Source organism: Clarias gariepinus, chromosome 4, assembly GCF_024256425.1.
Source record: "Clarias gariepinus isolate MV-2021 ecotype Netherlands chromosome 4, CGAR_prim_01v2, whole genome shotgun sequence".
Lineage (NCBI taxonomy): Eukaryota > Metazoa > Chordata > Actinopteri > Siluriformes > Clariidae > Clarias > Clarias gariepinus.
Genome location: NC_071103.1, coordinates 27,366,600 through 27,385,089, shown reverse-complemented (window position 1 = coordinate 27,385,089; position 18,490 = coordinate 27,366,600). Strand labels below are relative to the sequence as shown.

Here is an 18,490-nt window from a genome sequence, read left to right as displayed (position 1 = left end):
CCAGAACTGCATTTAATTAATAGGCATTTGCTTATTTAAGGGCTCTCTCTCTATATATATTTTTTCTTTTTTTTAATCATTTTAATTTCTTTTATATTTTAAACTGTTTTTATTGCTTTGTGAAGTACCGAGTTGTTTTTTTTGAAGCGCTTGATATCAATTTGTTTATTTTTTAAATAGTAATAATTATTAATAGTTTTAATTCTCATCCTTTTCCTTCATATTTTGTTCCTCATCCGTCACTTCAGGCTTCTGTGCACTTACTCTCAAATCTCACATGCTTTGAGCTTTCTCCCGCACTTTTTCCCCTCCTCCTTCATTCCTCTCTTTAGATCTGCTTTTCCATTCACTCCCGCAGTTTTTAGCCAGCACTTGCATTCCTCTGTTTAGCACTCGTGAGATTTCTAAAATTTTTCTCTGTGTCTCCGTGTCACCAGTTGGAAGTAAGCAGATGGTTCACACAGACTCATAAAAGAGAGAAGTGGTTACTTATTTTTGCAGATTTCCTTATTTTCAGGACTTCACTGACTTTTGTGCCCACCTATCGCGTGCTACTCAATTATGAGATTTATTGGTTTTAGTTACTCCAAAATGTGCACATTTAAAATGCACACACACGCTCACCGATCAAGCCGTGTCTTGGGAGCCATTCTTTTTTTTTAAGCCATGAGCTGTTACCAGAGCCAGTAAGACCAGAACAACATAAATCAATGTCATTAGAAAGTCTTCATATCAAATTTGTTCGTGTGTATGCGCACATGTCTGAGAGTGACATTCATAATCTGGACACTATTGTGTGACCATTAAGTAAATTAACTGCTTCTTTTGCTGTTTTTTTCCACTCGTGGCGGTTGGAGTTTTGGACAATGCTCTGGACAGATTGAGATCATCGAGGTCACCGTTGAGGCAGATAGCTGGGTCCCTCTGCAAAGCCTGGAGTCTATTATTTTTGCGGTGACGTGATCTATTAGTGATTCATTGCAAGTTTAACCCCAAGCTGTATGTGCTTTTATGCATGGGGGGATGTTTGTGTCGTTTTGGAGAGGCGACAGTTGAAGACAGGCTCCATTTTAGCTATGGTAAATAAAGTGTGTCCGGTGTTCCTCCTGCTGTCTTGGACGTGCACTGGTGTAATCATGGGTTGACTGAACCATGCTTCGGGTCATACATCAGAACCCAGAGCTAAAAGTAACCTTAATGGCAACCATCCAAACCCTCTGGAGGTAGCATCTGAGGAGCGTGCGAAGCAAGGAGCGGACTTCTCAGACTTTTTGTGTGTTCTATACTTCCCTTATACTGCCCTTTTTTGCACTAAGAAAAACAACGCAGATCCACTTGTTAGCTGATTTTTCCCAGAATGCCGTAAGTCACTTGGAGAAAATTTCAGAAAAAAACCCTCATTTGAGATAAAAAACCTCACTCTTTTTTTCTTCTGTCTGGATACTGATCGTGATGGACGCCACAGAAAATCAGCCTAATACAGCTGGCTAAAGCAATATCTGAAGCAGTAGGTAATTGTGCCAAGTTCACTGGTGGTAGCTAGTATTAGGTTGATGTTCTTATAACCTGTTAAATGCACATTCACTGTTACAAAGTAATTTTAAATCAGCAATTCAATAACAGTCAACCTGTCCATGTTTCCTATGAAGTCAATGTGTTTAAAACTCAATTTAATTAACAGCCATACTATATGAGCTATATTTTTTGTTTCAGTCCTTTACATTTAGGCTACTAAATAATAGCCTACATTTAGCCTACATTTAGGCTACTAAATGTAAATATAAATAAATGCGTTTAATACTGTGCAGTATAAAGACACTTAAAAATATTACACTATTTAAGGATGTGCAATTCATAAAATTTGCTGTGTGAGTAAGCTGGCGGCTCAACTGAAAACACAAATTGTTAAATGCAGGGCAGACTGAACAGATCAGAAGCTTCTTACAGTTTAATGATGAATAGGGGATCTGCCACCATATTTAACTTAGCCTCAGTAGCATTCACAATAAGGATTCTGTACTGTTTTAACCTGGCATGCATTATCTTTGACCAGCTGGATGGGATTGGATAATGATGTCATGCCGGCAGCTCATTACAACGTCAACTAACAAATAAAATAGTTGACTAGCATAAGTAACCTTTAGCGTATATGTTAATTCCATATGTGCATGTTGGCATTTTCAGTGCTAAACTATTTTGTAGTGAAGCTGGCTGCTTTGCCTTCCGTTCGAAGTTATGCAACTGCCCTACCTAGAATGCCTAAACATCAGTGTAGGATGTGGATGAAATGACAAAATATTAGTGAATGCACCTTCCTGTCCATGTTATGTTATTGTTATTTTTTAAATCTGCGATCGATACAACCCGAGGCACCAGAGAGACCAGAATGTTTCCTCAGAGAAGAAACTTTCTTTAAGCTTCCAGAATATAAAAAAAAGAACTTTGCTAAATATTACAAAAAGTGTTCAGACATAAAAATCACTGACTACATCTTGAAATAGTATCTGAATACCATTGTGGCCTAACTCTATAGTTAAAAAAGCAAGCACGGAAACTGCCCATTGCTGCTCCTTCCATGGACAAGGAAATGCTTTATAGTGTATGTTTAAAGGCTTCCATTGCTTCTCTTGTCTTTAAAATGGTGGGTTGCGATGTGGTGTTGTTGCTAAAGGTGGGGCATGTCAGACTTTAATTGCCTTGAACTGACATCAGTGGGACGCTATGGGATGTTTGGAATAGTTTCTGACAGAAAACAACTCTCTTAAGCAGGCTTCTTTGCATCTAGGTCTAACTCTTGGCCCAGAATTGAAAATGTGTGTTTGTGTATGTATGCATGGTAGTGAGAGCAAGCTTATGTATTCTTTGCTTTGATTTTTTTTCCTTCTCATCCTTTCACTCTCGGCGCTAAGCCAGCCATCCCACTTGAAAAGGCTGCATTAGTACTTTGGGCTGCACCAGGACTGTATTTGTCATGGAGATCATATAGTGCCGTGTGAGTTATGACCATGCGGTGGCTCTTCAATTAAAGACACACAGCCCACTCACGGACAATGTTCTGTGGCCAATGCGGCTCAGACGGCAGGATTTTTCAGCATTCGCTTACTGTCATGGTTTTGATGAATGGTGCTGTGAATGAGGCCCTGCAGCTCTGGTCAAGATCTGGATGATGGAGTTAATGCACTACACAGCCCTAACTTGAGGCTTATTACAAACCTTCTTAAGTCATCAGAGCTCCATTTGAAACTTTACCAGAAACACTATAAGCAGTTCAGGTATGTTTTGTCTTAGGCCATGAACAAAGCATTGTCCTTGTTCTGACCTGAGGCTGTTCAGGCTGTGGTTTTCGAGTTAAAGTACATGTGTGTGTTTTTGTATGTACACGTACGAACTGAGCCCGTGAGCGTCTGCCACCTCTCCTGGCATAGTACTGTGGCAAGCGTAGGCAGAGAGTGACTCTCATTATGTTGGGTGTGTGTGGGAATGGCTGTAAACATGACATTCCCCTTGTGCAAGCGGCCTGGTCTAATCACAGCCCTGTATCCCAGTCAGCAGTAAAGGGAAGCCACCATTGCCTCTGGCACAGTGGAGCAGGGCAAAGAGGACATTAACCCCTCATTAACCCTGCCGACTATTTCCTATGACCTTCTGCTGTGCGCCGTTCCCTTTCCTCCCACTATTTCTTAAGCTAACTCTAGCTGACCTGTTCCTCCCTCACACTCAATATATTTCTTAAATCATTTTGAGCCAGTCTGGTTTGTTGTTGAAACATTCCTAAATAGGACACACTGAGACATCTGCATAGTAGGTGACTAAGTACACCAGTGGGAGCAGTGTTTTATTGCTGAAGAAGGGCAGGCATGTCAACGTTAATGCATTTTGCATTAAAAAAGTCCTTTATTTCAGGTATGCTGTATGCTATTTCAGGCACTGTATAAAAGTGCCAGGGAGGGAGGCGGGGGGGCTGATCAGTGTGAATCAGAATCGTCTTATACTGATACAAATCGCTGATCATGTGTTTTGGGGTTATTAGGATCTGACATTTTTAATGATAGTTTTTACAACTATAAAAGGTAAATAAACAATTTTAAACAGCAGTGCCAAATATAATTAAGAAATGAGAAAGTATCATAAATGTAACAAATCGAAACTCTGCACCAAACATTTTTAAATAAACACAGATGTCAGTCACTTTATATTTGTCAAGCCAATCATGGGGACTCATTAGTAAGCAGCGAGGGCAGGCATTTCTTTATATTCTTTGCATTTTTAAGAGACAGTCTATTTCTTTCTCACAGTCAGCCCACATGCATGGACACATAAGCTAAACCCAGACTGCCTTATCCAGAGCTGGGAACCGCTCATTCTTTCTCTTCGTTATTATATTTGTGATAAAGGTTTTAGCCATTGCTCACTGTTTAAGTGAGGGTCGACTAATGAGATTTAGCTGCTGCCTTTGTAAATCACTTTGATGATCAAATATTAATTTTTACCACAATTAATCTAAAGTGGTAAACAAGGTTTGTTGTGTTAAGCTTTAGGCATGCTTTATACATACATACATGCATACGTGAGGTCAATAAGTATTTGATCACCCTGTGATTTTGCAAGTTTTTTTACTTGGAAATCATGGAGGGGTCTACAATTTTCAGCATAGGTGCATTTCCACTGTGAGAGACAGAATCTAAAAAGGAAAATCCGTAAATCACATTGTATTATTATTATTATTTTTTTTTTTACAATTTATAGCATCATTGTATGGCTCATTAGCTTTATGCCTCTGTAATTGCCACAGCTCTGCACATCTCCCTTGTTCTTAAAAATCAGCACCAATACACTTCTCCTCCATTCTCCTGGAATCCTCTCACTCTTCAAGATCTTGTTTAACAAACTATATAGAAACTCTACTGCCACCTCTCCTAAGCACTTTCATACCTCCACAGGTATGTCATCAGGACCAACAGCCTTTCCACTCTTCATTCTCTACAACTCCCTTTTCACCTTACTTTTACTACTATTTGCTCTTTCCTGCTCCACAACAGTCACCTCTTCTACTCTTTGTTCTCTTTCGTTTCATCTTTTCATTACCCTCCTGGCATCTGTCAGTACATTTCCATCTCTATCTTTAATCACTCTAACCTGCGGCACATCCTTCCCATCTCTATCTCTCTGCCATGCCAACCTGTACAGACCCACCTCACCCTCCTTACTATCCAATCTAGCATACAAGGCCTCATATGCTCTTTGTTTGGCCTTTGCCACCTCTACCTTCCCTAGCCTCTTTCCCTGTATACACTCCTGGACCTCCTTGTTCCACCACCAAGTCTCCTTGTCCACTTTTACCTTACCTGATGATACAGCAAGTACCCTCCTACCTGTCTTTCTGATCACATTGGCTGTAGTTGTCCAGTCATCTGAAAGCACCTCCTGACCACCCATAGCCTGTCTCAACTCCTCCCTGAAGACTACACAACATTTTTCCTTTCTCAGCTTCCACCACCTTTGTCCTCTGCTCTGCCTTTGTCCTCTGCTCTGCCTTTGTCCTCTTCGCCTTCCTCACCACCAGGGTTATTTTTTAAAAAATATATTTAATATATTTTATATATACACACACACACACACACACCTATATAACAATTTTATTTGTGAATTATATGTGTATGTATGTGTATACAAGTCTTCTTCTTCTTCTTCTTTGTCTTTCGGCTGTTCCCTTTCAGGGGTCGCCACAGCGAATCATTTGCCTCCATCTTACCCTATCCTCTGCATCCTCTTCTCGCACACCAACTAACTTCATGTCCTCTCTCACTGCATCCATAAATCTCCTCTTTGGTCTTCCTCTAGACCTCCTGCCTGGCAGTTCCAACCTCCACATCCTTCTACCAATATATTCACAATCTCTCCTCTGAACATGTCCAAACCACCTCAATCTGGCCTCTCTGACTTTATCTCCAAAACATCTAACGTATGTATGTGTATACAAGTCCTGCCCATAATTCATATGTTTTGAACTCTCTGCTGCTAGCATGTACATAATTAAAAGATTGGTTATTGGTCTGTACATTGGTCAGAACTCAGTCTTTCAATGATATCTTTATTTAATAAATTGGAAAACCCGAAACAAGTCTCACAAAAATAGTTGTCTTTAAATTTACATTCTATATCATATTGTAACTTGAAATAATATCACTGATTATATTAAAGCTGATTAACATTTTTTTTCACTTTAACCTATTAACTATTTCCTATATACTCTTCCCATTAATGACGGGTACTTATGCTATTCTCTTAATAAAACCACAGGCAACTAGAATTGTTTGTATGTGAGCAAAGAGACAGAAAAAAATGTGTGAGCCAGAGTCAAATAGAAGAAAAAAACTTCCTTAAGGTATTCATCATCCAGCATCACTTGGGCCAGACCATCACTGAAGTTAATCACTTGGACAGCAGTGGTGTATAGAGGCCAGAAGTAAATAAGCTATTGACTTACAGCGCTGGCTGCTAATGGTGCCCTTGCAGTAAACGTTGCACGCTTCATAAGACCATGTGCACAAACCAGATGCAAATATAAAGTGTTGAGCAGTGGAAAGACAAGTCCTGCTCAGCATATGTTTCTATAAAGTAAATGTCTGAAGCGGTGGCTGTGATCAATCAACATACAGTTTGAGTGTAATTTCAGTCAGCATGTGGAGGATACATGCCTCAGACAAATGATCTCTAAAGAGATAAAACTTTCATCAGTTTCAAGAATTTATATATCCCTCCCTGGTTTAACTCAGGCTGTGAGCTATCTGATTCTGGCAGACTTATTGAAGATGAGGCATAATTCAACAAACTTAGCGATAGATTTGACAGTTGTGTGAATAGGTTGCAATGTGATCCTACAGCTAGTTTATAAGTAAGCTTTAATAGAGCAATTGCTATCCTATGTCTCAAAGCACACGCAGACACACACGCACGTATAACAGAGTCATTGCTAAAGGTTTTGTGGTTCTGTCCAACGTAAACTAACATTGCCCAGATTTAGATGAAAATTAAGTTGTTGTTTTTTTTTTTTTTTTTTTTTTTTTTTAAACATTTCAGGGTAAAACATTGCAGTGATGAAAAGATTAAGTAGCATTTAGTGACACAAATAGCAGCAAAGTGTTTGGTAGATGGACCGAAGCATTCCTTGTGTAAAGTCCAACTATGCAATTCATGATCCGGTGTATTTTTTTAAACTCAGTTTTCTACATCAGGGCGGTAGTATAGAAAGCAAACTAATTCTTTAAACTTGATCTTGACCTGATTGTCAAGTGTTGATGACTACTAAGGGTTAATCTTGTCCCACAATATTGTAATTACAGTCCTTTTTTATGTCTAAAGGATTCTATGGAATGTGCTTGGGTTCCTTTAAGCATAGACGATCCAGGAGACCTTACAACATATTGAATTCAAGCTGTCTGTCAAGATGGGCCATAAAACTGCTCACAGTCGAACAGTTATGCACACAGGCAAAATGGATGAAGATTCGATTTAGTAAAAGTTAATTGTATATTTCTTAAGGTGAGAATTTGGGGGGGTGAAGGTTTTTTATTAATAATTGATCCGTTGGTTATCTCAATTGAGTGTCCCAAGATGTCTCTAAAAATAAGGATCATACTGCACATGTATCAAGGCAAGTAAAGCAGATCTAGATAAGAATAGGGCATATACAGATGTAGCCTAAACATTCAATGTGTTAGAAACAACAGAGCAAGATGGAGCAAGAACCATATTCAGAATATAGGCATGTATGTGTCGGGGCTATAAAGAGAAAGAATATACCAGCATAACTTAAGATGGTTCACCACAAGATAGAAGCCTCTGGTGAACCTCAAGCACAGATCAAGGTCAGGTTACAGTTTGCTATGAAGTCACATGGACCGATGAGATGAAGACAAACCAGTACCACAGAGCTGGAAAGAAGAAAGTGTGGAGAAAACAAGGAACTGATCATTATCCGAAGCTTACCACCTCATCATCAGGGTGGCATGGACAAAGATAGCTGCCACTGAAACTGTCTCACTTTACCTTTATTTATGATTGCACTGCTGTCTGCAACAGCTGGAAGAATTCTTCATTCTGCAGAAGAATCTTAACTGCATACATTCAGCCAAATGCTTTAAAACTCAAGAAAATATCATTCAAGTGCAGCAAGAAGTGCCAAAAAATATCACCCAGATGTGTCCTTAGTTGAACTGATTTCCATTTCTTGATGAAAAAGTTAAAAGGTTCATCGAATAATATGGCGGTTTTTGCATTTTAGTCATCTTTTCAATTACTTATTACCCCATTGATTGAATTAGTATATGGCTCAGAAATAACAGAAAATAATTTAGCTTTGTGTCAACTCTTTCATTCCTGAATGACTTATTTGTTTCTTTGTTGGCACTTGGTTAGCTTAGTATGCCATCATCATCTTATAATAACTAATAGCATCCTGTTTGTAGTTTGATCTAACATTTAGTCACCATTAAAACTTTGTGTGCCCTAAACACTCCTTCCCTTCTCATTGAGATGTCGTACTTTAATTAGTGTATAGCCTCTTAATCTAACTAACACACCCAGTCATCAGTTTAGCTATGTCAATATAAAACTATGTATCATCTGAGTCTTGAGGATCACTCCCAAAACCCTGGCAGCTCTTAAACCTCAAGAGGTTTATTTTGACATTAGCACAGTAGTGTGTGAAAAGGGGAGTGAAGTGTGGTAGGAGGTGATATCAGATTGCAGATGATGGAACCTGACGCGTGCTTTGTGTTCCTATCTTCCATGTGTCTGTGGATTTGGCTGAGCATCTTTATAGTAGAGCACAATGTGGGGGACCGATTGGCCCAGCTTCCAGAACCTAGACTTTCTCCATCTGTGCAGGTCATTATCACAATGAAGACATTGCTTTGCACCAGTGGCTGCCTGCATAAAATTTCTAAAGGAATTTTTGCTTTGCTTTTCACTAAAACATCTGTTTACCTTGAGTGAGCCATATTAAATCATGTGTAGAAAATACTTAAGAGATTACAGACAGTGGGAAAACAAATGTCCAGAAAAAAACGAAATAAAACGCACAGAAAACATATTAATAATATATAAAATAACAATAACATATAAAATATATTAATTTATTAAAGAGAGATATTGGAGAATGTTACTTAGCCATTAACCACATGAAAGAGGCAGTTGTTTTGCTACATATTTGTTCTTTGCCAATTACGTCAGTTTTTTCCTATACATGTCTGCACTGAATGTGGAATGCAGGGTTTTTTCTCCTGGACCCTTATCTGTACAGGGTCCTACAAGTCAGTTGTCAGAATTCAGCACCCCATGTGCATGTGGCCATCAACCATAAGCGTGTACCAGTGAAGGTATAAAACATTAACATTTAGGCCTCCAAGCTGTCTCAGAGGGGAGGGACTGTAGCGGCTCTACAGCTAATCAGAGCCATAGCTGCCCAGTTCCTGTAAATTCTTTGGTTGTCTGCATATTTAAGATCTTCTTAACGTGACTTAATGATATTGAGGTCAGGAGACTGTGATGGCCACACCAAAACCTTCAACTTATTCTGCTGTAGACATTGCAGAGTCAGGTTGGCCTTGTCCTCTGGATCGTTGTCATTTCCACGTCCAAGAGCGTCCCATGCACGGCTTTGGTGCTGTAGGATGAAAATTTTCCCCCAGTATTTTCTAATAACGTTCTGCATTTATCTTGCCATTAATTTTGACTAACTTCCCTGTGCCACTGGAGCTCACACAGCTCCAAAACATAAGCGATCCACCACCACCACCATGGTTTACAGCAGGGATGGCGTACTTTTTCACTGTAGGCCTTGTTGACTCCACTCCAAGAATAAGTTCAGTTGTGGTCTCGTCACTCCAAATGATTCTGCTCCAGAAGCTGTGAGACTTGTCTAGGTGCTGTTTGGCGTCCTGCAAGCGGCCCTTTTTGTGGTGTGGGCGTTGATGGCTTTCTTCTGGCAACTCTAACCTCTTTATCAGAGTTAGAACAATACTGACTGGCGTTTTCAAGTGTTGAGAGATCTTTTTATTTCCTTTTCCTGCTTCATGAAGTTACTACCTTATTATGCACTGACTTGGCAGTACCCTGTCTAGTCAATGCATCAACTCATGAGCCGAGAAACTCCCGGACACAGACACTAATTACAATTACAATGTTTGTGTAACCCTAACCCTGGGTGTTGAAACTTCTCTTTAAGGACCATTTAAACCTGTGTGTGTCATCCGGTGTGTTTATAATGTGGCCAAGCATTCAAGGATTAGTAAAAAAAAATTTATTGGGGTTGTTTTGCTGATTTTAGTTATTAGGTTTTTAAAAAGGAATCAAACAACTCTGTGACCTCATGTAACCACTATCCTTAAATAAGGAAAAAATCTATTTTATATACTGTATGTTTATAAATGTATATACAGTGCATCCGGGAAGTATTCACAGCGCATCACTTTTTTCACATTTTGTTACAGTATATGTCACAGCCTTATTCTAAAATGGATTAAATACATTTTGTTCCTCAGTATTCTACACACAACACCCCATAATGGCAACATGAAAAATGTTTACTTGAGATTTTAGCAAATTACTTAAAAATAAACATTTGAGAAAGCACACAGAGTGATCGGGGGAGAAGGGCCTTAGTCAGGAAGGTGACCGAGAAACCCGATGGTCACTCTGTCAGAGCTCCAGAGGTCCTCTGTGAAGACGGTAGAACTTTCCAGAAGGACAACCATCTCTGCAGCAATCCACCAATCAGGCCTATATGGTAGAGTGGCTAGACGGAAGCCACTTCTTAATAAAAGGCACCTGAAGGACTCTCAGACCATGAGAACGTAATTCTCAGGTCTGATAAGACTCTACGGCCACTCTACCATATAGGCCTGATAAAGGGGACCTTATACAGTATAGACAGGTGTGTGCCTTTCCAAATCATGTCCAATCAACTGAATTTACCACAAGTGGACCCCAATAAAGCTGCAGAAATATCTCAAGAATGATCAGGAAAAACAGGGTGCGTCTGAGCTCAAAATCCTTCAAAATGCTTCATGGCAAAGGCTGTGAATACTTATGTACATGTGCTTTCTCAATTTTTTATAAATTTGTCGGAAGGTAAACCCTCTTCGCACTGACAACTTTCTGGCAGAGAGCTGTAGGTTTTTCTCAGGAATTTGGTGGTATCTTACTTTCCTCCTATTCTTCCACTTTACATTTGGGCATTTGGCAGATGCTCTTATCCAGAGCGACTTACATTTTTTTTTTTTTTTATCTCATTACACATCTGAGCAGTTCAGGGTTAAGGGCCTTGAGTGGCCCAACAGTGGCAACATGGTGGTTCTGGGGTTTGAACCTGGGATCTACCGAACCGTAGTCCAATGCCTTAACCACTGAGCTACCCCTGAGCTACTACTTTCCTTCTATTCTGACAAGTTGTTTGATTTCATTTATATATATATATATATATATATATATATATATATATATATATATATATATATATATATATATATACATACACACACACACACACACACACACACACACACACACACACACACACACCTACCTACCTCCATGCTTTACTGTAAGAACTTTTCACCAGACCTATTGCTTGGTGGTGTTAAAATAATTTCATTTTTGGTCTCATCTGACCAGAACATCTTTTTTCATTTGGCCTCGGGATTTTCAAGATGCAGAAGCTCATTGTTAAAAATCAAGGTAATTTATTTGGCTTGTTGCCAATATTTGTAGGATAGAGTGTAGATTTACTGACACTGACCGCTAAAAATAAAGGGGCTACAAATATGAATTAATGATTTAATCTTAGTAAGATGTCAGTGGTGGTGGTGGTGGTGGTGATGATGATGGACACGCCATACCATGTAGCTAGCTGCTTTAACTAGGAGTTTGCGAGTATATGGTCTACTCCAATTTTCCAGCCCTTACATTTTCTCACCATGTCTGTAATTCATCCAAAGAACTTAGTACCGCAAATGCCAAACCCTGTTTACATAGGACGGCTAATTAAATTTAAGCGATACAAAGAGGGTTTACTGCTGCAGTGGAAAAGTTGCATTGGTAAAGATTGGCCCCAGATCAGTGCTGCAGCTCTTAACATCTGCTCACAACCAGCCTTCGTGAGAAACCACTGCATACCGCAGCTGCTCAGTGTGTTCTCTCAGCAACAGCACTGCAGACACATGGCATGTCCGCGCTTATTATCCTCATTGACTTCATCATTCTGTAGTCCAATTCACACACGAGAGATCAGAGCAGTGAGGGTATTTAAATGCAGCATGCAGCTAAACCTGGCAGTGATTATCTGTCTTCACATATTTACCACTGTATATACAGTGTGTGTGTGTTTATATTCAGGTCAGGTGCACTTGGACAGTGATATACATTTTTTATATTTCTGCATCTGTATTCCTTTAACGTTAACTTGAAATGGGAGCAATTAAGATGGTTTTGAAATAGGGCTTTGAAATTCAAGGAGTTGGATCAAAATATTGTGTGGATTGTTTGGGGATACACTTTAAGTTTATTTTTAATACTTGGTTGCAAAAACTTTTCAAGTAAAACCATGAACATCACAAAATGCTGAGTTACCTCCCTTGAGATGCCGTTACTGCAGCAGAATTCAGTTTGTGGGTTTTTTGGCCTTGGGTTTAATATTCAGGGAGTATTAAAAGGCGGTGGTGTAGTGGTTAGCACTGTCGTCTTACACCTCCACGGTCCAGGTTCGATTCCCGTCTCTGTGTGCATGGAGTTTGCATGTTCTCCCTGTGCTTGCTAAGTTCCTTCAGATAGTCCAGTTTCCTCTCACAGTCCAAAGATATGCAGGTTAGGCTAATTGGCGTTCCCAAAAAATTGCCTGTAGTGTGTGAATGAGAATGTAAGTGTGTGTGCCCGGCAATGGATTGGGTACCCCGCCTTGTGTCCTCAGTCTTTTGGGATAGGTTCCAGGTCCTCGCGACCCTAAATACAGGATAAAGCTCGGTATAGAATGTGAGTAAGTGAGAATTTTAGAATTAAGATATTCTAAGGCACATAAAAGGCTGCTAGATCCACTTCTGTTTTGCTTCTATACCTGCTACTGCATCACATTGTCTGCTATAAACCATGCCAGGCTCTTGTTTATTAACTTTTCTTCTGCATTAAACACTATGCAGTCATATTAACTTGATGAAAAACTTTTATTAAATTTTAATATAAATGGAAATCATATTGGCTGGATATTAGATTTCTGTTGATTGATAGGTCAGTGTGTTAGTCAGTGGGTGACCATGGGCTGGTGTTGGATTACATTAGGTCATGGTGTGAAAATTTAATTCGTTTAATAATTCATAAAATGTAATAAAATCCTAAGAAATGCTTGTTGATTTTAGAGGAACACATTGCACGAACACACACACACACACGCACACACTACTCAGACACACTACTCAGACAAACAGTTATGACACAGATATTGATTAGGTAATCGTACAAAAAGAACAAATACTCAGGCAATGTTATTGTTAACAAGCTCTGTTTTGAGTGAAACACTGATCTAATCTGTAAAAAGGTCCAGGAGTGTTTGTTCCTTCTAAGAAAGATGAGTTCTTTTAAGGTGTGCAAAGCTTGCATCACTTTGATTCATCAGTCTTTTATTGAATCTGTTTTTACTTATTGAATGGTGGTTTGGTTTAGCTGTCTCAGCCTGGTTAATAAGAGCAGGCTGGCTAACCCTGTCAAGGTGGCCATTAAAGTGATTGGAATGGAGCATGTTCAGCTTCTGCACATCTATTTTAGTTATTAAGAATGCTTTGAAGATCATTAATTGTCCTGATCACCCACTACACAAGGATTTCGACCTCTGGCCTTTAGACTGTTGCTACAGGATTCCAGAACCAAAAATCAGACATCTTAGCCTTTCTTTTATTTCTGTAGTGGTTGAGCTTAAATCTAACAATGCAGTAGGATTTAGTTGTGTATTGTACATAGAATTGTTTCTTTTTTCTTTTATACCCTTGTGTATTACCATTATTGCTATTATTTTTATTATTACTGGATTGCAAGTTTAGTCAATAATGAATTTAATGCCTGGCTGCAAACTAAATTTCTTTTGCGACAATGATGTTTATTTTAACTGACCCATTGAAGAACAGTTTTATTTCTTTTCTCTAAACAGCTCTTGAATTGCTTTGGGTTATTATTCAACTGTCCTGTGAAGCACCATCCTATGTGCTTTGTGGTATGTTGCGGGTGGGGCCTTTCCCTTCTGCAGTAATGTGGGGCTTCAGCCGTTTGAGATGAAATGTCTGCCCTGCTTGATCACTGTGTTCATCAGACTATACCAGCATGCAGGCCTCACTTTAAAGTCACATCACATCATTAACCATAGTGGACACATCATGGAGAAGTTTCTTAGGTTCTTATCAAATAGATTTGAGGTGTGTCTCCTAGGTTTTTCCCCACCCCTGTTTGTATGCAGACTGATTGTCTGCAGTCTGAGTCACACAGCAGCCTTCTAATGAAAAGACTGCGTTCTGATTTTAATTAATGGAATATAAAATACCACCTAAAACCATACCTGCTTTGACAATTAAGGCTTTCTGGGAAGTCAGCACCTGCTTACACAGGTGTGCCTGACCTCCTGTTTTCCTGCGTGTAAACTGACAGATGCTGTGTTTCACTGGTGGCAGGGTGACCCTTTTACATCTCCGGCTCTGACTAATCCTCTGGCTGCTTTGTCAAGGGCTCAGAGCTGCGGCTGCATGTTTATTTTTTAACAGCCTAAGAGTAGTACAGTGTGTTTGAGTGAATTTGTAATCTGTATTTAAACACTGAGGCATATGGTCATTATAAGGCATTGTGGGTAACCTCCACAGGGCCTTAGGTTGTCATAGAAACCTTTAGACCTACGCTTGTTACTGTTTGCGTGTGAGTCCTTACTGCATCTAGATCAAGTGAGAAAGCTTAGCACATGGATGATACAACGTGTGAAGGGTTTTGTTTGTAGAAAATTAAAATTAAAGCTTGAACAGCAAGTGCTGTTCATATGATCAAGTCCTGGAGGCATGTGAATTTTAACAGAATCTTGTTGTGATTTAATAGAAATTAGGATTCAGCAGTTGGCAGTCTTTTGATCATACAGTGTAACCTTGGATTATGAGCATATTTTGTTGCAGAAGTAGGCTCGTATTTCAAAACACTCATAAACGTAATAAAATTTTTCCATAAGAAATAATGGAAACTCAAATTATTTGTTCCACAGCCCCAAAAAAAATAAATACATAAAAATAATATAAAGTAAAAATAAAACCAATTATCCTGCACAATTCTGCAGCGCAAGAGAGAGAAAAACCGTTGGCTCAGTTGTGATCACGTGACACTCAGCGTCAAAACAAGAAGCACATGTGTGATACGGATACTCGGTACTCGTAAACCAAGACTTGTTTGTTTTCCAAGTCATAATTTATTAAAAATCTTTGCTCGTCTTGCAGAACACTCGCAAACTGTGTTACTCGCAATCCAAGGATTCAGTGAATTTTAATCAGAAACCCATTATATAATTAAATCAAAACGCCACAAGATATCAGAAGTAAATGACTTAGTTTGTTCCATGTTTTGCCTCATTTTATTCAAGCATTTTAAATAAAATTGAGATCTGATTTTAATATGATTTTTTAATTGATTAATTATTCCTATTCATTAATTGGTGTAATCATTCATTGATGTCTTGTGTTTTTATATTTGTTCTCTCATAGTCTGTGGTGAAGACGGGGCGGCTGCTGATCAGTCATGAGGCTCCAGTGACTGGAGGCTTCGCTGCAGAGATCACCACAACAGTGCAGGTAAAAGGAAAAGAAAAAAAAAACTACAGACAGGTTAAATTTCTTACGAGTTAGACGGAGACCTTGGGAAGCTAAAAAACATCTTTGAAAATTCTATTAGATCAGATTGCTTAGATTTAATTACCTAGAAATCATCATTATTTCACAAAAGCAAGTCAAGTAGCTAATGCTTAAGGCATGCATTAATCTTGTCTGCGTTATTCTCTACTCAGGACAGAAGAACATTAAAATATGCTGGTAAATGATCATGTGCAAGTCTCTCGTCAAGGCTGTGATTGCTTTGAGCGATGATGGCGACCACAGCCTTGATGATCCACTTGCCCATGATAATTTAATTGGAATAATCAATTAAATTTCTTATTGCTGTCGCATATCCTTTTGTGTAATAAAGATGATTTTGGGTCACAGATTTTATTTATGTGACCTGCAAGCCCCTTAGTCCTGCCATTCCCTCATGTGTAACTTTTAAATTCCTTAACATAAGTTTAGCTTGCAAAGTCTTTTATTCTTTTTTTTCCCTACCTTCTATATACAGTATGGTTCTTGGTCAGTGTTTTAACCTCCTGAAACCTCACTGTCCTCATATGAGTGCCACATTTTCACTCTTCATTGTAACATCCTCATAAGGTATTACTTCACTGCCAAATTTTCTCTTGTTTAAAATCACTGATAAATTTAAGTCTAATGAGGTTTGATAACAATAAAGGGAATTAGGAAGGTACAGTACACATTACTGTTTGGTTGTAAGGAGGTTAATGGATTTATAAATTAGCTTTCCTCTTTCTGAACATATTCTTCTAATATTTGTTCCATAATATATTCTTCAAATATTTGTTCCATAATATATTCTTCTAATATTTGTCCCACTTACATTAGTCTCATCAATGTGCAGTCTTAAAGTCTACCATAATCTCATTCTTTCATGAGATTTGTTTTTTAGGCAGTTGAGAGACAATAGTAATTTTTTTGAATTTACTGATTTAGTTTAGTAATAGTATATTATATAAGCTTATGGTGCTTGACGTTTCTAAGGCCTTATTAAGGTTGCGCTTATGTGTGTGCAACAGTATGTCTGTACTCCCTCAGTTTAGGACTGTATATGGTGGCAGGCGATGAATTAGCCAGAGGAAGTTGTCTTATATAAATAATTGTAAAGAATGAGGCAGAAAAATAAAGATCGCCTGGATGATGTGTCACAGATATATTAAATACACAACCTTTCTGGGTTTAACAACAATTACAAAGATCATCACAAATTTGAGTCATGAATTTATTAGCTAACCAAGCTTGGGCAGAATTTATACGTTAGATTGTTTGCCCAGTGCTATTTTTTTTGTCACTGGAGGCTGTGAGCTTAATATTAGACTCAATTGTTTATTAGTCTACTGTGGATAAAGACATGTTCATACCTTCATGTTTCCTATGCACCCACAAAGGTCATATATTATCTTTTAGTACCTTAAATAATTTTATTGGCTTTAATAGGAGCTTGTATTGCGCCCATTATTACACGAGATGAGGTTAAAAGAGGCGGAATGATATTTCCTTCAGAAATCAATGAGGATTGACTTGAATGTTTCGAGATGGAAGAATTTCTAAGCACACAATCTAACAAATTACCCTATTCTGATGGTCAGTGTGTCATCAGCAATATCTGGAAATCCACGGAGTAGAAGAGAAGCACAGCTCTTATAATTGAATATGTAATCCATATTTTCTGCTAAAAGTTTTCATCAAAATTTCTAAAGCACCAACAAAAATATGTTGTTGGGTAATACTAAAAGCTGATGAAAAATCCAGAAGTAATAAAATCATGTGTATTTTGGAGGTGTTTATTCATAATGTTTCACAAAAAGGAACAATGCTTAACAATTTAAATGCAGCAGCAGTAATGAATTAAAAGATGTCTGTCATATGGCGTTACTTGCTGAGGACCAGAAAAGAAAGTGAAACACAACGAATGAGACACTGGGCAAAGTTTTTTTTTTTTTTTTTTTTTAATATCATATTGACTTTTAGACAGTATTTACTCCTATACATCTTTTTAAATACTGCTATCAATCATTAATTGGTGATTGCTTTAAAATCTTGTACTTTATATAATTTGCTTACCCAAATTGAGTTTTCAACCAAAGGTCTGTGAGAATATACAAAAAGTAAGGTGCGCAGTCCCGCAGGACAATTAGGTTGAAATGAGTCAATAAAGTGGAACAGGAACCGGAACCGTACAGGATAGGAAATTTAATGTGATTATACAGAGAGGCAAAATGAGTGAGTATAAATATTTCTAATGTAAAAAAAATTAAATTTAAAAATAACAGTAAAAAAATTGAATTAAGTAAAGGCGCCATAGCTGTATAAGCATGGAAATTTAGTATAATAAAGTGTCTGTACAGCAAGAGTTGTGATATTAACAGGAGAGTAATTGTGCTTCAATGACAGTGCAGTACCATGATGAGACAAAGTGCAATCAAAGCGTCTCAGTGCTGTTAATCATATATCAGTCCAGTAAGTAAATAAAGTGGCATGTGCATTATTATAGATTAATCTGTCTGTGCAATGTGATGTGATGTGTATCCCAGGGTGATCAACAGTGTTGAGATGTCTGTTGCACATTCTAACAGTTTGTA

General features: G+C 38.3%; 1 protein-coding gene across 1 annotated transcript in view; it reads left to right on the top strand.

The window, feature by feature from the left end:
- Positions 1-18,490, top strand: part of bckdhb (branched chain keto acid dehydrogenase E1 subunit beta) — a 64,253-nt gene that overhangs the window by 31,370 nt on the left and 14,393 nt on the right. The window contains exon 9 of the mRNA XM_053495439.1: positions 15,774-15,860. Within this exon, the coding sequence (XP_053351414.1) occupies positions 15,774-15,860 (87 nt within the window). The remainder of the gene's footprint in view (positions 1-15,773; positions 15,861-18,490) is intronic.